The sequence below is a fragment of the Notolepis coatsorum genome (assembly GCF_963971535.1).
Source record: "Notolepis coatsorum genome assembly, chromosome: 3".
NCBI classification, from domain to species: Eukaryota; Metazoa; Chordata; class Actinopteri; order Aulopiformes; family Paralepididae; genus Notolepis; species Notolepis coatsorum.
The window spans coordinates 118,669,029-118,696,249 of NC_140167.1; the positions used below are offsets into that span (position 1 = coordinate 118,669,029).

Here is a 27,221-nt window from a genome sequence, read left to right on the forward strand (position 1 = left end):
CCGGAGAATCCTGGCCGTAGCTGGAGGCTACTAGACACTAGAGTACACACAGACAGTGGAGCTTATTGCATGGTGGCGATGTCTCGCAGATAATACAAGTACAAGTCTAATTATATAATATATATATTTTATAAAGAAAAAAGAAAAAAAATTATATAAAATAAATTTTAATTTCTTTTAATCAAAAACGATCGGTATCGGATCGGTATCGGCCGATATGGCTCACGACGATCGGTGATCGGTGGCAAAAAACGTGATCGGGGCATCCCTAGCCCCTGGTATATTTTGTATAGCTATATTTGCTATTTATGTTTGGTCACCCCTTTGTTGAAATTCATCCAATCCAGTTACTCCTTTAAGTTCAAGATTTTTAAGTTTCCAAGTTATGTTTTAATAAACATCTTTGGACCAATGTGTCCCTAAACTTAAACTAATTGGTGTCGTTGCATGATTTTTGCCATTTTGTTATTGTGAAATTGGTATTAAATTTAATTCTGAGTGGCATTAAAAAGTCTTAAAAAGCCTTAAATCTGACTGGGCTAAACCTGCAGATACCCTGACAGGGAGTAGAGGAGGGGACTCAGAACACAGCTCTGGGGGGCCCCTATGTTGAGGGTGATGGATGAGGAGGTGCAGTTGCCTGCTCTCACCACCTGGGGTCTGCCCATCAGGAAGTCCAAGACCCACTGGCAGAGGTCATAGTTTAAGCCCAGGTCCCTGAGCTTGGCTATGAGTATGGAGGGGACTATGGTATTGAATGCCGAGCTGTAGTCGATGAATAGCATTCTCACATAGTTCCCCTGCCTCTTGTCCAGGTGTGATGCTGCTGTGTGCAGCACATGGGCTATGGCGTCCTCCGTGGACCTGTTGGGGCGGTATGCAAATTGCAGGGGGTCCATGTTGATGGGGAGGGAGGAGCAGATGTAGCCCTTTACTAGCTTCTCAAAGCACTTCATGGCTATGGAGGTGAGAGCTACAGGGCGGTAGTCGTTGAGGCAAGCAGGCTTGGATTTTTTGGGTACAGGGATAATAGTGGACTTCTTCAGGCAGGTGGGGATGACAGCCTGTTCTAAGGACAGGTTAAATATGTCAGTGAATACCGGGGCCAGTTGGTCGGCACAGACTTTTAGGACGCGGCCGGCGATGCCGTCCGGACCTGCTGCCTTCCTGATATTCACTTTTTTAAAGGTCCGCCTCACCTCATGCTCTGTTACCCTGAACACTGAGTCTCCATCAGCAGTGTTTTTTTTAACAGATGTATGTTTATTTTGCAGCAATTCTTTGTCATTGCCGCCATCTTTAGTGTTACATCCCCTCACACTCCAGTTCTCAGGCTGCAGCTGGTTTAAAAGCTAAAGTAAACCGGCTTCTCTGCTGGCTGTGGCTCCAGAGGAGTTGAACAGTTCTGGCTCTGCTAGTTTATTTTCTATCTTTTGGTGCTTTTTTGGTGGACAAACCACCGCACATGTGCACTGTGACTCGTGACTGGAGTCTAGTTCTGCTAGCACACATAGCCTACTGTGTACAGACGGTTTCAAAATGTATTTTAAATTAGAAAGCAAACAAAATAAATGGACAAGAGAAAAAGAAATCTGAATTTGGTCAGTATTGTCATTTGGACAAGCAAAGCCATTACTTTAAGTTGCAGGCAAGAAAGACAAGTCTGTCCACTGTCTCTGGTTTTAAAACTGCCCTGTTGCAGGTAAAAAAAAAAAAAAAATTGATTTTTTTTTTTAAATTTCGATATTCGATATCGATTATTAAAATATATCGCGATATTTATCGTTATCGTTATATCGCCCAGCCCTAGGCTGGTGTTGTTATTACCAGCATCAAACCTCGCATAGAAGGTATTGAGGTCATTTGCTAAGGAGATGTCACTGTTCAGTTTGAGGGAGGCGCCTTTGTAGTCTGTCATCGTTTTGAGCCCCTGCCACATAGCAGTCAGCCTGTTCAAACTGGAGTTCAATTTTATCCCTGTAGCGCCGTTTGGCCTCTGTCACTGTCCTCCTTACGTTGTATCGCGCCACCTTGTGGTCATTCATGTTCATGTTCATTCATGTTCATTCATCTGGCGCTGAACCAGTTAAAGGACCATTACCATTATTTTTACATGTCGGTTCGAAGTCATTCCTGCCTTGAGGCGTCCTTTTTTCTTTTTTTTATCCACTTTTTCTCCATTTTTCTATTTTTCTCCCATCCCAATTTAGCCGTGCCAATTCTCCCCTGTCTTGATCGTTGCTCGCATGTGCCCCCCACTGGCCGGTCGTAGGGAGGATAGAAGCCCATCACATGTCCCCTCCGATACATGTGGAGGCAGCCAGTCCCATCTTTTCACCTGCCAGCGCGGACTCATTGGCGAGGAGTAACGTGTAGGAGGCACACACTGCCCCCGCCATTTTCCTGTCTCTGCTGTGCAGGCGCCCTGACCGACCTGTAGGAGTCGCTGTTTACAACGTCCAGATTACCACCCATCGACTTCCACCCGCTAACTCTGCCAATTGAGTTAGTATGACGGCCGGCCCAAGCCGGAGGCAACGCTGACAGCCGGATTCGATACCGGTGTCTCTTGCATTGGTGACGAGCGCAATGTCACGTCCTTCTTTTTTTTGAGACACTGTGTTCAAAAGTAACTATTTAACCTACTTTTAGATTACCCTTGTTCATAGTTCATCCATGTAAGTAAAAAACGGACTAGTGTATGTTGTAAATTCCTGTGTGTACTTGGATGTCAAAATCTTATAGCACAATTTTTAATAGAAGTATAACCAGAAGTCATGGAGAAGTAATTTCATAATCCTTCGGGAGCTCCGGGGGAACCCTTGGTCTTAAAGTGTGTTCGCTGTTACTCAATGTGTCCTCCAGGTGGAGACCAAGTCAGGCGAAGAGGACGAGGAGATCCTCTTCAAGGAGCGCACCAAGCTCTACCGCTGGGACCGTGAGCTCAACCAGTGGAAGGAGCGAGGCGTGGGCGACATCAAGATCCTCTTCCACCCGGCCAATCGCTTCTACCGTGTCCTGATGAGGAGGGAGCAGGTGCTGAGGGTGTGCGCCAATCACACCATCTGCCCGACCATGGACCTCAAGCCCATGAACACGTCGGCCTATGCGCTGATCTGGACCGCCACCGACCACGCAGGTACACACACCCGTATGAAACATAATGCAAAGAGGCCTACTCCTGGCTGGCTGCAAAATATTTCTTGAAGATGTTCCCTGGGTTTGGGAGAGTTGTAAGGTTGTACCTTTTGTCAGAAACACGTGTGTGTGAGAAACACACGTCACTGGATTGCAAACCTGTTGCTAACCTCTTGAGTTCGAAATGTTCTGGTCTAGTGTTTGAATTTAAATTTGCTACACCACCAAAATCGAGCATTAAAAAAAAACTCATTCAGATGCCACCTGCAAAGAAAGGTTAGGAAGTGTTTTGTCCAAGTGCAGAAATATGTTGTTGTTTTTGTAATGATATGAAAAGACAGTGACAATAGTTGATGCTGTTGCTCTTCTACAGACTATTTTATTTAGAGATGCACCTATTATCGGTCCAATACCAGGCTAAAATAGGGTATCTGTATTGGAGAATTTCCCCAATACTAAAATCCAAGAAACAAGCTAGAAATCAATGCAAAGTGACTTGACTTGCTGCATTTTAACACATATAAGCATGTTAGATCTCTTTAATGGGAAGACAAGTTGATTATATCTCTAATATATTTGAAGATTTTTCGTGTGAAGTGAATAATGGGCCTGGGCCACACTATTCTACTTGGTAGTTGTAGTCTATCATGCAATTAAAGACCATGTCCCCGTCTACGTACATCCAACACCAAATTCCATAATTCCTAAACTGTGAAGATGAAAATGAATGTGGCCTATTGCATCACCAAAGAAGAACTTCCTTTCAATAAGTTTAAGCCGCTCATTTTGCTCTGCAAGAAGAACGGAGCGGATATCAGTCCATCTTATGACAACCACGTCCGATATGGAGAGATGATGGAGACCATAGCCGATTAAATTAAGTCTGACCTGGCAGTGATGATTGACGGTGACACGGACACTTCTAACAAATAATGTGAAATGGTCTATGTTCTAATCATTATAATTTATAATCGGCTTGTTCATTGGCTTTCCATTTATAATTTATTTATAAATGGAAAACCAATGAACAAGCTGATCGGGCAACAGGAACTAGAGCACAGCCATGTATTATGGCGAGTAGCCCACTATTAGGACGTTTTTCAATACTTAATACTGGCTACTTAAATTTCCCTGTGGGGATCGATAAAGTATCAATCTATCTAATAACAAGACAATATGCAAATAAGGTAATACTAGTAATAATTGTCACGGATCCCCGTATATGAAAGCAGCTTGCAACTTAATGCTGGTAAAATCACTGTTTATTTCTCGTTTTGCATAGTATTACATTCCTCTTCTATAAACAATCAAAGTCCCACCGTAAGAGATATGGCCTCATACAGGTCCATTAAAGCTTTTTGATTAGCGTCTTTCCTTCGAGCTAAGTTGAATTGAACATTTCACTGTCAAAAGCGCAAATGTAAACACAGTTGTGTTGCAACACAGCAACACGGTTTTCAAAATAAAGGTCACATATACACATACCGTAGTAGGCCTCTATCAATTCTTATAATAAAAGTCCCAGATATACATGAACATTAATTGGCATAGATCTCTATAAAACCGCCCAACACATTGATCACTTTAGGCACACACTGAAACCAGTAACATCACAAATATGAAGCAGATAATTACCCATAAAAATAATAAACCTTTCATGGTGTTATTTACAATAATAATAATTCATTTAATTTATAAAGCACTTGTCATTGTGAAACAAAGGTATGCAGAGTTCCTTGTACTCCTGATTAATGCAAATGTGTGTGTGTGTGATGATCTCATTCAAGGAGTACTACAAGCGCACACACACATGTTTTTGTTCTATACCATTTAAAGAAAAAACATTGTATGACAAATTTTAACATTTGCACTGCTAATTTGAAGCGTAACATATTGATGTCTTGTATACATGTCCCTGCAATTTACCATTATGGGCAAATAAAGAGAAAATGTTTGTCTGAAAACTTTTCTTGTTAAGGTTTGGATTAGGGCTGTCTTAAATACTTCGAAGCTTCGTTCGATGGCACAAGCTTCGAACATTAAAAAAATCGAAGTTAAAAAAAATATATATATATATATATATTTTCAATTTTTTTTTTTTTACTTCGGTGTGTGTGTGCATGGGGCCATTGGGTGGGGCCGGGGGACAAATAAACTGGAGGAAAGTAACCCAGCTCAGCACTGCCCAAATTATATCATCACTATTGCCTGTTTGAAGGATATCATCCTCAAACACATATACACCACCTACACGCCTATTCTCAGTCCTTGCCCCACAATGGTGGAATGAACTACCCACCCCAGTTAGGACAGCCGAATCCCATCCAATCTTTCGCCGTCGACTAAAGACGCACTTCTTCAACCATTATCTGAAATAAAATTTAAAAAATAAAATAAAAAAAATCTAACCCTAACTAACCTTACTGTCATGCACTTGTCCTAATAAACTAACCTACACTGTAACACGCAACACTTTGATGAATATTGTTACTCAGCTGATAGAGTTGTATCCTTCCTGATGACCTGTCGTACAGAACTTGTAAGTCGCTTTGGATAAAAGCGTCAGCTAAATGACTAAATGTAAATGTGAATGTAAATGCCTTGTAGAATTCCACACATAAGAAAGAAAGATACTGGGATGAATAAACAAAATAGGAAATAAAATGTAGAAATGCATGCAATACCATTCTTAAAAATGCATGAACATTCACTGATAATTGGTCTGTAGTGGAGTCTACAAGGTCTACATTGCCGGACCATGTAGAATCCGGACCTTGTAGACTGACGTAATTCTGTGCATAGTTTAGTCTACACAAGCCATATTTAAAATAATCTAAATCTTACTTCATTCATCTTAAACATTCTTGATTTGGGGAATTGGTAGTTCCCATGAAATCTGAAGTTGTTCAAACGACAACAGCGATCCACCTTGAATTAAATCACACAGCCGTGTTGGCTGCGTCACAGTCACGAAAGGGGCTACTTAATTCATTAATCCAATCCACTTTATTTATAGAGCACATTTAAAAACAACAAAGTTTACCAAAGTGCTGTACAAGTCCCACAACATAAGATAAAAATAAAAATAAAAAAATATTAAAAAATAAATAAATAAAGAAATTCATTAATTTTTTTTTATTCGAAGCTTCGAATTAAAATCGAAGCTCGGCCCCGAAGCTTCGATTGCCAAAAAAAAATTCGAAGGTCAGCCCTAGTTTGGATTTTGTGTGCCCTGTGTGCAAGATTTGTGTCCTTTGCCAGTGACATACCTTTTAAGTGATGAACTGCACTACGTGTGGTTGTTTTTAGAGATGTTTTATACTCGTGCTACAAGATTTTGGCCTGTGCTACATAACTATCAACCTCTGTAGCACCAGTGCTATGTGCAAAAAAAGTTAACGTACAGCCCTGCCCAGGGGAGGAAATTAGGCCACTATACTCGCCAAATGCGAGTATTTTTTACGTTTGGCGAGTGATTCATGAAGACCACTCGCCAGTCTGGCGAGTTGACAGTGCCACGAGAGCACTGCACAAGACCCGCGGACATATATAATGTTTAATAAAAGTTCCCGCAGTACTGGCCAACCCGTGGACATATATAATGTTTAATAAAAGTTCCCGCAGTACTGGCCAACCCGCGGACATATATAATGTTTAATAAAAGTTCCCGCAGTACTGGCCAACCCGCGGACATATATAATGTTTAATAAAAGTTCCCGCAGTACTGGCCAACCCGCGGACATATATAATGTTTAATAAAAGTTCCCGCAGTACTGGCCAACCCGCGGACATATATAATGTTTAATAAAAGTTCCCGCAGTACTGGCCAACCCGCGGACATATATAATGTTTAATAAAAGTTCCCGCAGTACTGGCCAACCCGCGGACATATATAATGTTTAATAAAAGTTCCTGCAGTACTGGCCAACCCGCGGAAATATAGAATGTTGAATAAAAGTCCCGTGGTACTGGCCATCAGTCAAGGAAGCACTCGCAAACAGATAACGTTAAACACAGAAGATGGAAAACAGACAGACGAGCAACGGGGAACTGCATCCAACCCTAGTACAACTCTCGAGTCCAAGGCAAGGACACATTTAAATTACAGAGGTGTATGTTAGTCTATTGCGCACCGGACTACGACGTAAGGTTAGACATTTTATTTCATGCTCAAAAGCCCCTGGCTTGCACATCGCAGTCACGAAAGGGGCTAGCTCAAACAGTGCACAACAGCAGACCAACCCAACTGACGTTACCACAACACTTGACGGAACTTCACAGCACTGTCGTAAGGCCACCGTGCCGTCTTAAAGGCACAGTGAACACTCGGATGCATACACAACATTGACGTGGCTTGACAACCGAGGTTCAAAGTTAACTTGATTGACTGATTGAAAACTTTATTAACAGATTGCAGAATGGGTACAATACAGTACGGCTCAATACACACAATTGTTAAGGGAATGCAGACCAGAGAAAGACTTTCGTCTTGTTTACATCAGGGTCCCCCATTTTCAATTCATCATAACATATGACATACACGACATACAGATAGACAGTACTGCTATATCTATACAGTTCACATCTATCTATCTATACACTTCACAACATACTTCGGTTTTTTTCTTTCACTGCCCAACCCAGTCCAACCCAGCATCTTTCACTGCCCAGTTCAGCCCAACCCAGTCCAGAACAGATCCCTCTTTCATGTTAATATGTGTTATGCTAATATTGTGAAGAGTAGAGACTGTTTTTAAAATATTTATTAGCATAAAACATTAATGAGTAGAGACACGGTGTGATTATTACTATGATTGAAAATCAATTTAGACGAAGACATACAAAGAAGTAATTATCACAATTAGCGATTTCTTTTGGCTGGTAAAAAATCTGTTTGTCTGGTAAAAAAAAATCAGATACTCGCCAGTTGGCTGGTAAGCCAAAAAGTTAGTTTCCTCCCCTGGCCCTGCCCTACTGACTATTTTCCTGTATCCTCTGTCCCTCCAGAGGGCGAGGGCAAAGTGGAACAGCTGGCGGCTAAGTTCAAGACCCCGGAGCTGGCTGAGTCCTTCAGGAAGACCTTCTGCGAGTGTCAGGTCCGCATGGGCCAGCTCGAGGGAGACGCCTCCTTCTCCCCCCAGATGTCCAAAGTCCAGGAGCACTCCAGGGATACCAACCCCCGGGTGTTCCTCAACGTCGCAGCCGACGGGGAAGCCCTAGGCACCGTCACCGTAGAGCTTTTCTCTCACATCGTCCCCAAGACGGCGGAGAACTTCCGGGTGCTCTGCACGGGCGAGCGGGGCTTCGGCCTCCGAGACTCCATCTTCCACAGGGTGGTGACAGACTTCATGTGTCAGGTGAGATGGGGGGTGGGGGGAATGGAGAAGTTATCGTGTGGAGAAATGGTGCTTATTGACCATACTCACACGGAGGCCATTTTGCTCTTATCTCATGCTAAGAGCAAAATTGGCTGTCGTGTGAATATGGTCAGTTGTTGGGACAGGTGATGAGAATCTATATTCATTTAAAAAAAATTATGGAAAACTTAACTCATTGACCACCACGCTGTTTTCCCATCTACTCAATGGCGCCAGCGTTATTGACCATTTTCGCGATGTTTGCGGACCCATCGTGTGTTCTGTATTATAGCTATGGAGACAATAGTATGGCTCATTTGACAGGCATTGTTTATAGTCCAACACTGACTAACCAGTTAATTTCTACATACTTTAGTTTGTGTTATATGCATTATGCCCAAATTGTTCGGGTTGCTCCCCTGAAACTCCAAATATTTCCAAATCAAAGGTACCGTATATACCATATATATATGTTTCTTAACTAAATCGAAACTGCGATCGTTACCAAAAGCATGTTTTAGGTTAGGTAAAATACGACACTGATCGGTATAAAAGCATGTTTTAGGTTAAAAAAAATACCAGCAGGTTACCTAAAATAGACCTTACCTTAGTCAGAAGGTACTCCAAAATGAATAAATCGCAGTCGTCCCATCGTGATCGCAATTACCAGTGTATATTGGGCATGGCTATCATACGGGAAACAATTGATTTGAAGCATCAAATCTCCGACCGATTGCCATGTCTTGATTCACTTTGAGGGGGAAGCAGCCGGATGTACCTCAGTACTAAAAGACAACTGATATCCCCAGTTCAAAAGGTAAGCGATACTGCCACCTGGCAGGATTCAATCGTCATTGCAATTTTAACGTAGGCAGCGGTGCCAGGGAGACACAGGCAGCTCCGAGCGAGTGTTTAGAATGGGGATCAAAGGAAAAATATCAACGGATCTAAAAACGAGAACTCATTTTGACGCTCAACCGTTGGCGACGAAACACGAGAATACTAATTTTTGGCGGCCAATGAGTTAACATGTAACAAAATGTACATCTAAATGGCTAAAATACTGAACATCTGATTCACTACGACTTAAATGAGGTTGTTTACACGAAGGACGCTCTCTAATAAAACACCAATCCAATCCTAACTAGTCACCATGTCCTGTGTTTTCAGGGCGCGGACATCACCAAGACAAAACTAATAACACCAATCCTAACGAGTCACCATCTTGTGTTTCAGGGCGGGGACATCACGAAGCACGACGGCACAGGCGGCAAGTCCATCTACGGCGGCAAATTTGAAGACGAGAACTTTGACGTGCGCCACACAGGCCCCGGCCTGCTCTCCATGGCCAACAGGGGCCGTGACACCAACAACTCTCAGTTCTTCATCACCCTGAAAAAGGCTGAGCATCTGGACTTCAAACACGTGGCTTTCGGCTGGGTCCGGGATGGCATGGATGTGGTGCGGAGGATGGGTGAGCTGGGCACCAAGACGGGCAAGCCCAGCAAAAAGATCATCATCACAGACTGTGGACAGCTGTAGCTCTGCAGGAAGGACTGGTCCCTGTGTGGTGCATGGCTTTGTACCAGGAGTTGACCCCCTTAGCCATAAAGCATCCCAAGACCACATTAAAGGACAGCCAAAATACGAGTTCAGTTCCCATATGAACAAAGGATCTTGGAATAGGAGTGCTGATCCTAGAACAGTTCCAAGTCAAGTTTGTACAGTATGCGGACGTCAGTTGACCAGCGATTCTAGAACCAGTGCTCCATTCTTGGGATGCTTTATGGCTGGTTCTAGAATCGCTGGTCAACTGACGTCCGCATACTGTACAAACTTGACTTGGAACTGTTCTAGGATCAGCACTCCTATTCCAAGATCCTTTGTTCATATGGGAACTGAACTCGTATTTTGGCTGTCCTTTAATGTGGTCTTATGTAGTGCACTTGATACGGAATAGGGTGTAGCGTGTGTATATATATATATATATAGGGGGGGGGGGGGGAGTGGGCGTTTTGGGACAAGTCCATTCTCTTGCTGTGTTGCACTCGCATCTTCTTTAACTTCTCTCCTCCCAAGGAATGTTATTCACGCAATTTCCCCCAAAACCTGTTTATTTTGTGTGTATAATTGTACATGGACTAAATTTTTTTAAATGTCAGAATTTTCTTTTTCTTCTCTCGCTGTGTTCCGACAAGAAGTGAAAGCGCCGGTTTTCCCTGCGGGCTCCACCTGACCGGTCTTTTTGTATAGCCTTACGTCTTAAGCTGAAAGAGGTTTATTGGAAGCACCCGTTTGTTTGGAGCCGTGTTCCTCCCTTCTTTCTGGACGCTCTATGTACCTTTCTTGGTGTTAATTTTCCTATTTTTCTTTGTGTACATGCATAATGGGAGTCAACACATGAACACTTGCCCATCTTAAAGCTATAATCCTTAATGCCGTCAAACGGTGACCTTTAGGCAAAAGAGCCACGCTTGTTATCTTTTGCCTAGAGGTCGCTGTTTGACAACATTGCAGATTCTACCGTTACACTCTATAATAAAGTTGCTTTATAAGTAAATGATGGCCATTGTGATATTCTGCAGGTCTCTGTTATATAACGGCACACTGAGAAATGTTATCTTCATGATTGAGTTCATAGACGGGGAAATTTGTCAGCACAAAAGGAAACGATATACCAGACATAGGCATGAAAAGAGCTCATACATAGTACACTAGCACATTATACATTGATGCAGTCTATGTACATAACACATTCTTCCAGACACGGTAGTGTAGAAGCTTTAGTAGGGATAAACATTTCTTGTGTGTTTCCTTTTTTGAAAAATGGACATGTCAGGATTTTTGGCTAGGTAGTGTAGAGGTCTTGCGCACAGGTATGGCTGGGTAGTGTAGAGGTCTTAAGCACATGTATGGCTGGGTAGTGTAGAGGTCTTAAGCACAGGTATGGCTGGGTAGTGTAGAGGTCTTAAGCACAAGTATGGCTGGGTAGTGTAGAGGTCTTAAGCGCACTGGTGTAGCTGGGTGGTGTAGAGGTCTTACGCACAGGTGTAGCTGGGTAGTGTAGAGGTCTTAAGCACGGGTATGGCTGGCTAGTGTAGAGGTCTTAAGCACAGGTATGGCTGGGTTGTGTAGAGGTCTAAGCACTGGGACGCCTCATTACTTTTACCAAACGGTTCGTGCGTTTTGCGAATCTGATTGGCCACTGACGTTTCTTTGACGTTTCTGGTCATGTGACATGTGCGCCCAATCGTGTGACGGCAAGTTCTTGTGACGGTTAAGCTTAGGTGCTCTTTCGAAGTTGGTTAAGGTTAGAGTTTGTCTTAGAGCAGGGGTCAGCAACCTTTTTGACATGGAGTGCCTGTTTGAAATATAGTTGTAACTAGTGTGCCTCAACAATATTCCATGCATCGTAATTTTTTAACACTTTAATCGCCGAAAACGCCGGAACTCGTCTTTCCTAGCCATGCTCATTCTGCCAAAGACGCCGTAACTCATCTTTGATGTCAATATTTCAAAAATCTGTCATCGAAATCATATTTCCTTTCCGGAGCCCTGAGACACACTGCAAAGCTCCACTGAACTCTCTAGCGGTTCAAGAGCGCCATCTGGTGGCCGATCGGCAGATCGCCAACCGGAAATTACCCTTTGAACCGGTAGTGCTCATCCATATGTGGTCCGGGCACTCGCTATCGTTAGAGAGACTCCGTCTTGATACAGTGAACATCGATCGGTGCAAATAACTCGAAAAAACATGATTTGGACGTATATACTATTATACAACCTGGAAATGGATCGGGCATTTCTACATCCCATAATAGAAAAAATTCTGTTCCACGCTCATCTGCCAGCGGCGTGAGGAAGCCACGGTGAGTTTCAACGTTATTTTCTAACGTCTTCTATACTAACTGATCTGATGAACATATGACCCACTCTGGATGAATCATCTAACGCTGCCCACGGAATTATAAACGATCCCCCGCCCATCCGGTCATCATCAGATGATACGTAGAAACTTCTAGAAGCACATCCAGTTGACATTTTTTATCTCTCACAGATTCCTACCAAACTGTATTTGATCATCAATATAATGCATTTAGGGCTATAAATCACGTTCTGAAGAAAGCTGCAGAAAACGATAAACATACTTGTACTTTAGACCATATTTTAGTATGAATATGTGAATGAAAAAGTTTAACGTTGCTACACCCTGAACAATACATATAGGACATTGAATGGGCCATAATAATGGCAATTTAAAAAGTTATAGCCCTGCAAAGAAGGGGAACTTCTCCATGTTAAATAGGGCTGGCGACGGATGGTAAATTATGAATTTAACCCCGGCGATTAAAGTGTTTACATTATTACATCATTATTGTTATTGTTATTATTAACAATATTATTATGATGGTTGTATCAACCCTAAATCTGAGTGGGGGGGGGGGGGGGGGGGGAATGCAATGCAGACAAACAGCTGCATACAGTGCGACCATTTCACTCACATTTGCCCATTAATTTTTGGACACCACACCATTGGTGTGTGTACTGTATGTGTGCTGTCAGCTCCACCTACAGGCCTAATGGAGAACACCAGGATGTGAAAATGGAGGGTGAATGTGCGGTATATCGTGTAAATAAGTTTTGATTGATCGCAAGACTACACTGTAAAAAAAATTATAATAATAAGTTACCAGAACTTAAAAATATTGAGTTCAGTTACTGTGCATTAAGGTTTTCAGTTTTCAATCCATAATAAGTTAACAGAAAAATAAGTACACAACCACATTATTTCAACCTAATAAAACTATGTTTATTGGCATTGTTTTAAGAACATAAGTTGACTTGGTAATACTCACATTTTGAGTAAAAAAATGGCTTTTAACATGTGCAATGTTCAATGAAATAGAAAAATAAATAATACAATTTGTTGATTAATCCCACTGGTCACAATGGTGACCGTAATAATGTTTTTGTTATAAGGCTCTGCAAATGTTACTGAATGATGTAGCAATGTATTTCCAGCTAAATTGAAATAATAAACAAATAAAGGGTCTCAATTAAATATGTGGTAGTAAAAAGAACCTGTGGGAGGATTTCAACAAGATAAATGCGACAACAGTGCAAAATATTTCACTAATATTTCAAAGCAAAAGAATTTTTTTAATTTTTATTTATTACTGCTGCCCCGTGCCTATGAAAATGCCCGTGCCTAGGGTTGCCTACCCCTGTCTTAGAGCATGCCCTGATTCCAAACTCTAACCATAACCAACTGCGAAAGAGTCGCCTAAGCTTAACTAGTGATAAACTAGGCGTTAGGTTGTTTCAGGCTGTTCGACGTGGAAATGGGCTAAGACACTGCTCGTCATGCGATTGGGCGCACATGTCACATGACCAGAAACGTGCGTGGCCAATCAGAGCGCAAAACGGGAACACGGAAACACGAACCGTTTAGTAAAAACATAGACGCGGACCGGCTGGGTAGTGTAGAGAGCATAGATATATATAGATATCTATGTATATCTATGGTGTAGAGGTCTAAGCACTCGCCTACCACCGCAGAGATCAAGTTAGCTTTTATTTGTCACGTATATACCAACTTCAACCACTAGAGGGCCCACTAGAAAAGTGTTCTCACATTATTATTATGAAAACGAATGGTACAAGACATCTTAGACTTCACATTGATAAAAAAGAGAAATTACACTAAAAATTATTAGTAAAGAGATGGTGTGAGGGCACCATTTTATTTTTAATCCAGAGACTGCATTACAATAATATATATCAAGATTAATTAAACGGGGATGACAGAAATTTGTATTTGTGTATTATGCAGTTTACCAAGCAGGATCATGATATATATCGTACAATTATATGAATTAATATTGCTTTAACAAGATTAATTTGAGTGACTAGTATTCCTTAAAATATAAATGTATCTGTTCAAAATGTTATAGAATGTGAAGTTGGTAAATTTTGACACCATTACTGTATATTAGAGGGATAGAAATTGTGCAACATTTTAAACTGAACCTCTAATGTTGTTAGAAATAGAATTTGAAGGGACAAAGCCATGCACAGGGGAGGGGAGGTACAGGGTAATATAATATAGGGATAAAGAAATATAGTAGATAATAAAAAGATAAAGATTGAGGTCTTTAGGTTTGCTATTGTAATGCAAGAGGAGCTCTTCTTCAAAATGTTGATCTGCCAAGCGGTTCCTCTGGGGGGTAAAGATTGGAGTTTCCAGGGGGGGGCGGGGGGCATCAGAGAAAAGCTTCTCACATAGCTTCTTTAAAGTAATTAGTAGGGATGCACCGATATGAAAATTGGCAGCCGATACCGATACCGATTGTTCAACTAACACTATCGGCCGATACCGATACCGATACCGATATTTGTATATTTGTATATAAGTATTTGTAATTTTTTTTTTTTTTTTTTTTTTTTTTTTTTTTTTTATTTTTTTTTAATGAAACTACTGTATATTTGTATGTGTATGTTTGTATTTGTAGGCCTCTTTACTTACTTAAAAAAAGGAAACATCAAGAAATATGTTTATGGTATCACTATCTCTCTCCCAGTATCGTCTGACGGCCTGCAGAGGGATACTATTTTCTCAACCAGAGCTTTCAACCAATGCAATGGAACCATTCTTGCGGCCTGCAGCGGGATACTATTCTCTCAACCAGAGCGTTCAACCAATGCAATGGAACCATTTTGATTGACAGTCGATTCGGCCAATTACGCCACACCGCTAGCACCCACCTCCTGCTGTCCTTACCACCAATCGGCAAGCGTTTATTCATTTTCTACTTTCGGGCATGCCGCCATTGTTCTGTTTGCGAGAGCAGAACACACTTAACGTAGCTACGTTAGCTGCCCGGCTCGCTGACCGGCGCTCCACAGCATGACCAAATGAGACATAATGATTTTACTGCAACAAATGTTATAATAAAACAAAGCCTTTCTATACATTTGTCTGGTTGGAAACTTTATTAACAGATTGCAGAATGTGTAGTTGGGTACGGAATGAGCAACGGAATGGAACCGAGCTATGAACGGACTAAATAATATGTAAATAATATGCTTGTTATTGAACGTGTAACACTAACTATATAACGTTAATGCCACGAAATGAATGTTTGTGTCATTTTAACAGCAGATACTTTCTTAAATGCCATCTTCCCGAGAGAGGGTGTTGAAATGAATGAATGAAAACTTTATTTAACAGATTGCAGAATGGGTACAATACAGTACGGCTCAATACATACAATTGTTAAGGGGATGCAGACCTGAGAAAGACGTTTGTCTTGTTTCCATCAGGGTCCCCCATTTTCAATTCATATAGACATATATGACATACATGACATACAGATAGTCAGTACTGCTACATCTATACATTTATGACATACCAGATTTGCAAATACAGTACTGTTTGTGATACAGAAGGAGTCAAGAAAAGGGAGTATATACATTTGACGTAGAAACTGTACATTGGAGGAGGTTGGGTGGGGGGGGTTGGGTACATTGGGATATTGACAACCATACTGGGTAATTTACATTGGAGGTGGTTGGGGGGGGGGGGGGGCCGGGGGGCACACTGTATAAACAAGTAACACTGTACATTGAGGGGGGGGGGGGGGGGAGACACTGTACAAACAAACACAATTGTACATTGAACTATTGACAAAACCATACTAGGTAAATGACTGTACATTGGAGGGGGTTGGGTTAGGATATTTACAGGGGCCAGTGTTGAATTGCAGTCTCCCGTAGGTGTCCCTTGAGAGAGGTTTTGAAAGTGGGTAGTGATCCACATTCCTTTACAGCTTTGGGTAGGGCGTTCCACATTGATGTGGCATAATTGCGAAACGTGTTTAGTCCCTTATTTGAGCCGAATCTGGGTTTAACATGATTTGTGGAGCTCCCTCTGGTGTTGTGATCGTGGTATTCACTGACCTTTGGGAAGTATTTTGACATGTACATGGGTACATGTACATGGGTACATGTTGACGGGGAGTTGTGTTATTAATAGCATTGAACAGCTAACCGAAAGCTAACCGAAAGCTAGCGTTAACTATTGTTAAAGGTTTAGCCATAACGTTACCTTGGCTAAAGTTGGGGCTATTCATAATGCAGCAATAATGGCTGCAGACCTGCAAGCAAAGTACAGCAAGTTGGCAAAGGAGTATTCCAACGCAAATCACATTTTCACCAGTAACGTTAGTCTTGCATCTCCCGGTAGCTAATGAACGGACTCGGAGTAATGCCTTGCTGCTATGGGTAATAATAATATGCTGATGTTATTGTCCGTGTAACACTAACTATATAACGTTAATGCCACAAAACGAATGCCTTGTTAATCATAAGTAGTTACTTTGATGCAGTAGCTTGTGTGTGTGTGTGGGGGACGGCGGGCGTTGTGCAGGTAGGTCGCAAGTGAACTTTTTTTTTTTTGCCTTTTGACGCTACACAAATTGATGGGTATTTATCGGCGACTGCTATCGGCACATTTGAGCTTATCGGCCGATAGGCCGATAGCAGTCAACAAGGCACTTATCGGCCGATACCGATACCCGACCGATATATCGGTGCACCCCTAGTAATTAGTGTGTTGATCAGCGTTTATAAAGAAGCATTTATTTCCTTGCAGAAGGTCAAGATCGATGGCAAGTGGCCTCAAGACCTCAGCATATTCTTTCAAGATGGCAATCTCATGGGAAAGCATCCTGGCAAGTGGCAATCTATAGGTGGTCACAAACTTCCCTCAGTTGTGCATAACTTAAAGACAACTTTCCAGTGAATGACACATGTCTCATTTCTCCTATGTCTTCCACAGCTTCAGCAGCCAATATACAATGTCTCCCTGTCAGGGAATTAGCTTCACAATACAATAAGAGGTGAGGGGGTCATCTGGTTTTAGATCCCTTACACCAAACCTCCAGACCGGCCATTTGTCTGACAATGGAAGTCAGGTTGGGGGTATTGTGTACCTGTCTTCTGTGTCAGTAGAAACGGCCCAATTGGAAATGCACAGGCTGAGATCACCACCATTGTGGCTCGCAAACTAGCCAAGTTCAAGTTTCAAATTTTGTTTTATTTGTCAAATATAAGGTACATGTACATTATAGTTAAATGCTTGGTTCTGTATAACCCTCCTGAGATTGCTGCATACAGCCGTAATCAAATTGAACTATAATATAATTACACATGTTCCAAATGTAATCTTGGCGTTTGAATGTAATTATGATTGACAAGCTAAAAGCAATTGGTTTTGATAGTTTATCAGTGAGCTGGATGCAATCCTACCTGGAGGGGAGAGAACAGATGGTAGAGGTAAACGGTACTCTATCCCCCCCCCCTCATAGTGAGCTGTGGTGTTCCACAAGGAAGCATACTAGGACCGCTACTGTTCCTAATTTATGCAAATTACATGTCGTCAGCCTGTGACTGCAACTTGTTCCTGTTTGCGGACGACTCAGCCCTGCTGGTCTCTGACAAGAACAAGTTGCAGGTTGAAAAAACCCTCCGCTCTGAACTAGGCAAAATCTGCATATGGCTCGCTATCATTAAACTATCATTACACATGGGCAAAACAGAGTCCATTCTCTTCGATTCAAATAACAAACTCGGCAAGACGACTGCTTCTCAGTTACAGTGGGTGACTATTGTCACAAGGAAAGATGAAATTACCTACCTGGGTTCCATCCTAGAGGCAAATCTTTCCTGTGACAAAATGGCATCCAATGTAATAAAAAAAAAAAGTCAACCAACGAACTAGATTCTTGTACCGGATCTCCTCTCTGGTAAACAAGAATACCCTGAAGACTCTGCCAGGAGCACTCATTCAAGGGTACTACGACTATGCTTGCACCTCATGGTACCAAAGCACCTCAAAGGCGCTAAAAACAAGATTACAAACATCACAAAACAAACTGGTCAGACTACTACTTGACCTTACCCCCAGAACCCACCTCACCCCTGCCCACTTTGACAACCTAGGATGGCTTAGAGTAGATGACAGTACAGCAACTTGCAATGGGCCTGGTCTACAAGATACACTATACGACTAAGGTACCCATGTACATGTCAAAATACTTCCCAAAGGTCAGTGAATACCACAACCACTAAACCAGAGGAAGCTCAACAAATCATGTTAAACCCAGATTCGCCTCAAACAAGGGACTAAACACGTTTCGCAATTATGCCACATCAATGTGGAACGCCCTACCCAAAGCTGTAAAGGAATGTGAATCCCTACCCACATTCAAAACCGCTCTTAAAGAGCACCTACGGGAGGCTGCAATTCGAAACTGGCCACCGTAAATGCCCAAACCCCCCACCACCTCCTAATAGACAGTCTCCTCCCCACCGCATGTATATATTCCCTCCCCGCCGTATGTATATTTCTCTGCCACCCACCCACCCCCTCCAAATGTACAGTCTCCACCCCACCGTATGTATATTTCTCTCCCACCCACTCACCCCCTCCTAATGTACAGTCCCCTCCCCATCATATGTATATACTCTGTCAGGATCTATGGGTAACAGTACTGTATATTTGAATACCGTTTATGTCACAAATGTATCAGTACTAAATACCTGTATGTCCCTATGCCATAAATGTCATGTATGTTGTGTATGTCATAAATGTCGATATGAATTGAAAATGGGGGACCCTGATGTAAACAAGACAAACGTCTTTCTCAGGTCTGCATCCCCTTAACAATTGTGTGTATTGAGCCGTACTGTATTGTACCCATTCTGCAATCTGTTAAATAAAGTTTTCATTCATTCATTCATTCATTCATTCATTCATTCATTCATTCATTCATTCATTCATTCATTCATTACTTATTTTTCGTAATTCTTGTACCGGATCTCCTCACTGGTAAACAAGAATACCCTGAAGACTCTGGCAGGAGTACTCATTCAAGGGTACTACGACTATGCTTGCACCTCATGGTACCAAAGCACCTCAAAGGCGCTAAAAACAAAATTACAAACATCTCAAAACAAACTGGTCAGACTACTGCTTGACCTTACTCCTAGAACCCACCTCACCCCTGCCCACTTTGACAAACTAGGATGGCTTAGAGTAGACGACAGAGTACAGCAACTTGCAATGGGCCTGGTCTACAAGATACACTACACAACCAAGGTACCCATGTACATGTCAAAATACTTCCCAAAGGTCAGTGAATACCACGATCACAACACCAGAGGGAGCTCCACAAATCATGTTAAACCCAGATTCGGCTCAAACAAGGGACTAAACACATTTCGCAATTATGCCACATCAATGTGGAACGCCCTACCCAAAGCTGTAAAGGAATGTGAATCACTACCCACTTTCAAAACCACTCTCAAGGAACACCTATGGGAGACTGCAATTCGAAACTGGCCCCTGTAAATGTCCTAACCCAACCCCCTCCAATGTACAGTAATTTATATAGTATGGTTTTGTCAATATTCCAATGTACAGTTTTGCTTGTTTGTACAGTGTCCCCCCCCCCCCCCCATCCAATGTAAATTACCTAGTATGGTTGTCAATATCCCAATGTACAGTTTTGCTTGTACAGTTGTACAGTGTTTCCCCCCCTAACCAACCCCCCCCCCCCCCCCCCCCCCACAAACCCACCCAACCTCCTCCAATGTACAGTTTTTACGTCAAATGTATATACTCCCTTTTCTGGACTCTTTCTGTATCACAAACAGTACTGTATTTGCAAATCTGGTATGTCATAAATGTATAGATGTAGCAGTACTGTCTATCTGTATGTCATATATGTACTGATTAATTGAAAATGGGGGACCCTGATGTAAACAAGACGAAAATCTCTCTGGTCTGCATCCCCTTAACAATTGTGTGTATTGAATAAAGTTTTCAATCAATCAATAGTCCGTTACTTACTACCCAAACCTGGTGGTTGAGCAACGTGGAGATTCCAACTCCCGCCACTAGGAGGCCTACTAGCCTGGTGATGGCATGAGTCAGAGATGCGTTGACGTCATCACCTAAATACCGAGCCTCGCGCTCCGAACGGTCTTTTCTCTTCAAGCCCCGTTGCAGTGGGAGGGTAGCCGTTTCGTCGCCTACATTTTAAGACCATCAAGCCGACAAAATGATCATCTACAAGGACATTCTCACTGGTATGTCGGCTATTTTTATGTACATTATTTTTCAGCGAGCAGTAACTTGGCAGTGATTTATAATCCACTTATTTCGCTATTTTAGAGGGGCCTTTGCTAACTCGGGATAGCCAAGCTAATAAAGAGGCCCAAACAAGTTAACTTGGCCACATTCATGTTCAAATTAAGTAACTTATTTGGATAATGACGAGCGATATAACTTAATTAATGCCCGCAGTCGCCAGTTCCCAGGCCCTTCTTGGCAGTTGTGTACAGTTTGGTAAATAGGGCTAACGTTAGTTATCTCTAGCTGTGGCGGGTCTGTCACACTGCGCATGTCTGCTCCGGAGCCACTATAACACCGCGCCGCGGGCAGGGCGCTCTGCAGATATACCCCACTGACTCAGGGCGCTCTGCAGATATACCCTTTACTCAGGCGCTGCTGCAACATGAGATTTACACCAAGTTGGTCTTGGAAGTAAAAATAGATGAGCTGTGATTACTCGTGTTATGAAAATGGGATACTGTATTAGGCTATAGCTACACGTCATTAACTTATCATCGGTAACGTGGCGTACCCGTGGCTAACGTTAATTAACCCGTGCCGTGTCCCAAGTGGTTTCCGTCCGCCGACAGTGTTAACTGGTACAATGACTGGACTGGTTTTGTATACAGAGTAACGTTACGGAGGACAATGATGCTAAGAGATGCTCTCACACCGGAAGCGCGGCCTCGACGCAGTTCCCATTTGTTCACCGTGGCGCTGTTTGTTAAAGCGATTATTTTGATGACATGCCCCTTTATTTTATTTTTTTACAGGGGATGAAATGTTCTCCGACATCTACAAGATCAAAGAATCTGCTAATGGAGTTATCATCGAGGTGGAAGGAAAGGTGCGTCTGAATATATGTGCTATTCATGCAGATGTATGTTCTTCGCTTGATTTTGATTTGAACGATTGATATCTAGGCTACGGAAGATGTGGTGTTTTGGGGCATCTCTGGCTATAGCTAGGCACCTGTGTGCTGTTTGATTAATTAAATCAATTGAGTCTTATGGTATGCCATGGTAGTGACTAACTTTGACCCGTCACACTCAACCCTTTCTGACCTTAAATATTCCCCATCTCTTTCTTTGGCCTTCCTCACCATCCCTATTTTTTTTCATCTCCCTCTGCTGCTAGACGATAAGTCGGTCGGACGAGATAGACGACGCCCTAATTGGTGGCAACGCCTCGCTGGAGGAGATGTGTGAGGGCAACGAGTCATCCGTCGTCAGCGGTGTCGACATCATCCTCAACCACAAGCTGTCAGAGACCTCCTTCAACAAGGAGTCGTACAAGTCTTACATCAAGGATTACATGAAGGCGTGAGTGTGTGGTATATTCGGGGTTCCTATGGTTGTGGACATGTGCACTGTTTTCGTGAGACATTTTGTTCATCTTGGTTTCATCAGGGTAAAACAGTTTCCCTCGGATTGAACATAATGCTATAGGTTCTGGAATATACATGGAATGTGATCAACGCAATTATGTAGGAACCATGTATGGATTAGTTTGACATATTTGTGTGCTACTCAAGCAATTTAGAAACGCTAATACGTGTGTCCATCTTGTCCAGAGTTAGGGGCAAGCTGCAAGAGACCAACCCAGACCGAGTGAAGGACTTTGTGTCGGGAGCCCAGACGGAGATCAAGAACATTTTGGGCAGTTTAAAGGACTACCAGGTAATTAATATAGTAATTAAGCAAGTGTGTCCACCCTAATCACAGCATCATGGCCATCACTACCTGACATTGGAGTATTTAGCTACAAGGGCAAATCCTCAAGACTCCTTTGACGATGCCCCTAATCTGGTCAAATGGTAAATTGACTGCATTTGTATAACGCTTTTTATCCATAGCACACTACAATTTATGTCTCATTCATCCATTCACACACAGACTGTGGAGGCAACCATGCAAGGTGCCCACCTCCTCATTGGGAGCAGTTGGGGGGTTAACGGAACGTAGACCAATCTCGGTCACTCTCTTTGTCTGGGAATGCCCAAAACCAAATTCGGTCATGCCCCATTTTGCGTGACATCCAGGCTTTTTTTACTGTCGGCGTTTGGGAATTTCATGGTAGGTGAAGTTAAATTATACTTTTTAGAATATATATATATCAAATTTCACGAGTAGTCATCTAAAGACTAGGGATGCCCCGATCGATCGGCCACCGATCGTTATCGGCCGATATCAGTATAAATATGCGGTGAATTCCGATAATGAGTCATATTCGCCGATCGCGGAAACCGATCAAGCGGAGATCTCACTCGCTGTCTATCTCAGACACACAGGACCTGCAAACTGCCGCTCCTCCTCCCTAGCCCCGCCCGCACCCGTGTACAGTTTGTAAACACAGGAGGAGGCTCCTCTGAGTCCTGCTCAGTCTATAGTGCATTCGACCTGAGCTAACGTTAGCTACCTAGCTATCGTTACTGTTTAAACAAAATTACCCAGTCAACTAGTCACTTTTAGTAGGCATTGTCTAACGGTATTTAGCCGGCTAGCTACTGATAGCTCCAGATATCAACAAATGCTCCAGCAAGTCTAGTAGTCCATGTTGATACCTCCGTTAGCTCGCGTTAGCTGACTTTCGTTCACTGTTCAAAACGAAATGTCCCATTGAACTAAATAGTTCACTGAGGCGTTGTCTTAACGTCATCTAGCCGGCTAGCAGTAGCTACAGATGGCTCCTGATATCAATGTCTTATAACATTGATTCAATGCGTAATCGAGCTGAGGGCTTGCTGAATGTGATATGACCAAAGCACTAACGTTATACCAATAGGGTCCAGCTGCAGCGCAGGAGAATCCTTGGCTACTGGAGTACACATAGACAGTGGAGCTGTTTGCAGATAGCGAGCATTTTGACTTGTTGCGTGGTGGCGATGTCTCGCAGATAATACAAGTACAAGTCTAATTATATAATATATATATTTTATTTAAAAAAAATTATATAAAAAAAAAAAAAAACTATCGGTATCGGCCGATATGGCTCACGACGGTCGGTGATCGGTATCGTAGCAAAACGTTATCGGGGCATCCCTACTAAAGACTATTAGATATGAACGTATGTACCAGTAAAAAGTGGGAATCTAGAATGTGTTTTTGGCGACTGTTTACAAGTGCATATCAACTTAACCTTATACACAACACTTTCTGTTGTCAGTAGATGGCAGCATTGGTTTAAAAGGTGAAAATGTTATGACTACAAAATGACGACAAATCCCAAGACCTTTAGCACCGGATTAGGAAAACGTGATCTGAGGAGCGTTAAACTATTAATGCGACCTGAATATAGTGACCGAGAATGGTCACCTAATTATCTTAACAAAAGTGCATCATTAGCATTATGTTTGTCTAAAGGGGAACATAATGGTACAATGTACGGCGCAGGGTAAATTATATTCGCTATTATGAAAATGTGATAGAATCCTATAAAAACGTGGACGCATTTGGTCACCGTGACGTTAAGTGTCTTGCTCAAGATTGCTCAGATTATTGTGCTGGTGGAGTGTTGGTCAACACTTTTTAGCTGCGTTGTGGGCCTTGTGGCCCCATCTTTCAGAGGATATGACTGCAGTGACATGTCCTTGGTGAGGATCAAGTGCAAATCAATTGTCACTTTCATATTAATGACTGGTTGTATATTTTATTTTAAAAAATTGAAAATTCTACTACATATTGGGAGTCTACTTGATATAATTTCCTTAACTGTTACAAAGACTGAAAAAAGAAGGGTGCCTTCATTTTAGTTCTAGGCAAGAATGACTTGCAATTCCCATGTCAAAAAGACTGGTGTTTCAGGTCCTTTAAAAAAACTTGTCTGAGCATGATGACATTTTAAATGTAATTCTGGTTTCATATCTATATGAAAGTGACATCTAACACGATATGGAAGCCATCTAGATTTCCCAACACCCCCTCCCTTTTCGAGGCTGTTAATTTGAGTCTCACTAAACCTCACACGTTATCTTATCTAGTGACAAAAAATACAAAGGATTTGACCAGATGTTAGTATCATGGTCAACAGGTGTTATTGAGGATTCAGGCCACAGACTGCATGAGTCTAGTTATGTGATCAATCTTGAGAGGCTGTCCCCCTGGTTCTGGGCTTTTAGGGGCAAGATGGAGGGAACAGGGAGACGGGCTCCAGGTTCGATTTAAACTACGGTACTTAACAAAGCCGGTGTTAAAGTTTCAACAAGTAGTTGTGTTTATTGGTATTTTAGTTTGGTATGCATGCCAATTGAAATGTGTGCAACACTCCTGGGTTATGTTGTACCAGCTGATTGTTATAAAGTTGGACATGAGTACAAAATGTGGCTTTCCCATATCCAATGTCATATATTTAGGCTACAGGTATTGAGCCAACCATGAAGATTGAAGCACACATTTAATGTCTATGAATGCTGTAACCTCTGATGCTTTGTGTCCATGGTGTGATTTTCTAACTGTTGGAATCTTTCTCCTGCAGTTCTTCACGGGTGAGTCTATGAACCCAGATGGCATGATTGGCCTGTTGAACTATCGTGAAGATGGAATTACACCCTTCATGATCTTCTTCAAAGATGGTCTGGAGCTTGAAAAATGCGTGAGTGTTTTTGCTTCATCCTGTTGCTGTGATTACTACACGCCCCTCTAGCAGGCTCGGGAACTCCATAAATATTACTTTGACAATTCAAATTGGCCTATTTGGCTCTCGGGCATGCCGCTGTCTACACAGGTGGCTTCATCAAGGGAGCATTTAAAAAAAAAAATTGGCAGAATATAGTTGTGTCTCTTATGAGAATCGGCTCAGCGCCAGATCTCCAACATGACGTGCTGCCTGCAGGACCTCTCTGCTCACACAGGCACTGTGGCTGCTCTAACCTGTTAACACTGTTGCCAAAATGACTGCTGAGGTAACCAGTGTGGGCCAGCTCTTAGACAGCACTGCTGAGGTAACCAGCTCTTAGACAGCACTGCTGAGGTAACCAGCTCTTAGACAGCACTGCTGAGGTAACCAGCTCTTAAGACGGCACTGCTGAGGTAACTGGTCAGATGGCACAGCATGTTCCTTGTGGGACAGTTGGATTAAGATGGTTATTCACTACAAGTTGGTACAAGCATATGGATGAAAATCCTGACTGATCTTGTAGTATATGTCCACCCTCTGCCATATCACAGGCATGTATCCGTTACATTTAGGGATGGGCACAAGAGAACCCTCCCAACAGCATTGCAGGGAACGCTGTGAAATTCCCCATACAGTCTTCTGGTCGGGCACAAGCGGAGCGGCTACATTTGTAAAATGCTTTGGTCTAATTTCTAGAGCATAAAATGTGCATTTGTATTTCAGGTCACGCTAGGGACACTGTTTAAAATATGACCATGATTGCCATTTGGGCATAACTATAATGTGTAAATGTTTTAATAGTTTCTTTTTGTATTTATGTATGTTTTTTTCTATAGTTTAATGCTTATAAATCTCATCATTCTAAATGAGGGTTAACCCTTAATCGATTGAGTATGAATACAGGTTTTGAATTGAATGAAACATGTTAAACGAGTACCCAAAGTTACCTTGCTTGAAGAAATGTCTTTGTTGAGTTTTCAATGTTTTAGACATGGTGCAGTTACCTCTCATGGCCACAGAGTGCCGTCCTGTATATGGTGCTGCTTTAAGAATGAACGCTTCATTCATCGCAAGCTAATTCTATTCTCTCTTCTCTCCCCAGTAACAACCTGGAATCGCATCTGCTTTTTGATTGTTTGCTGCTTCTGAATGGACCCAAGAGCACAGATTGGAACCCCCAACCTCTCTTATTGCATCATGCCTGGAATGGAAGCCTTTTCTTTTACAATCTCATCATATATTGTCATCATCTCCGCCCCTCTGTCGATCTGTGGCTGGCTTAATGCTGGCTTAGTGTTAAGTGTTGAATATAATAAATATCACTGATTGATTTTTTTGAACATTTTTGCACTTTTGTCCCAAGACTCCCCAGCGTCAAGGAGGGGGGAAATCGTAAAGTGGAGAATAACTCAACCCCTCGCATTCATCACTCCCAACTATTCAGGAAGATGTGAACTCTATTTACATCTTCCTGTCCGGACACTGTTTGACTTTCTCAGGCCTCCTTTTGCTTGGTTTCCGGTTGCAGTAGATAATGACACCATATACCTTGAAGACTGTACGATGTTGATTTTAAGTGGTGGAACTAAAATCTTTGACCGCCATCTTTTGTTGTGTCTTTATTCTGAGTTATTGAAGCTTGTATGCAAAGCAAATGGTAACGGTACACTACAGTGTTTTGACCTGTGGTCCAAAAGGTCATTCTTTCTTGAGTGACATCTTTTACTATTACTGAATTTGATCACTGCCCTAGGCTCCCAGTGCATCTGATCGTGTCTTCAACACCACATGAACCCATGATTACAATGCCATGTGAACCTGTTTCACTGAAATGTTAAGCTATTGTGAGGCATAACTTAAAAATGATGCACAGATTAATTCTTTCTCATGAGTTGGGACTGCCGAATACTGGTAGTGCTTCCTATTGGTTTCCT

At 42.3% G+C, this 27,221-nt stretch overlaps 2 protein-coding genes across 3 annotated transcripts in view; both read left to right on the top strand.

Annotated features, from left to right (window-relative positions):
- ranbp2 (RAN binding protein 2) overlaps positions 1-10,142 on the top strand; it is a 114,184-nt gene extending 104,042 nt beyond the window's left edge. For both annotated transcript variants that reach the window (XM_084310724.1, XM_084310725.1), the window contains exons 27-29: positions 2,866-3,139; positions 8,146-8,495; positions 9,732-10,142. In XM_084310724.1, the coding sequence (XP_084166850.1) occupies positions 2,866-3,139; positions 8,146-8,495; positions 9,732-10,037 (930 nt within the window). In that variant the 3' untranslated portion in view covers positions 10,038-10,142. The remainder of the gene's footprint in view (positions 1-2,865; positions 3,140-8,145; positions 8,496-9,731) is intronic.
- A 10,370-nt stretch (positions 10,143-20,512) lies between these two features.
- On the top strand, positions 20,513-26,891 carry tpt1 (tumor protein, translationally-controlled 1). The gene is made up of 6 exons (XM_084310732.1): positions 20,513-20,648; positions 21,447-21,520; positions 21,811-21,995; positions 22,247-22,352; positions 25,147-25,263; positions 26,390-26,891. Exons 1-6 carry the CDS (start codon positions 20,621-20,623, stop codon positions 26,390-26,392), a joined length of 513 nt encoding a protein of 170 aa, XP_084166858.1. The 5' UTR covers positions 20,513-20,620; the 3' UTR covers positions 26,393-26,891.
- Positions 26,892-27,221: the final 330 nt, after the last annotated feature.

Coding starts and splice junctions, on each gene's coding strand:
- tpt1 (XM_084310732.1), top strand. CDS start 20,621: ATGATCATCTACAAGGACATTCTCACTG. Junction 21,521..21,810: donor TCATCGAGGTGGAAGGAAAG/GTGCGTCTGAAT, acceptor CTCTGCTGCTAG/ACGATAAGTCGGTCGGACGA. Junction 22,353..25,146: donor GCAGTTTAAAGGACTACCAG/GTAATTAATATA, acceptor TTTCTCCTGCAG/TTCTTCACGGGTGAGTCTAT.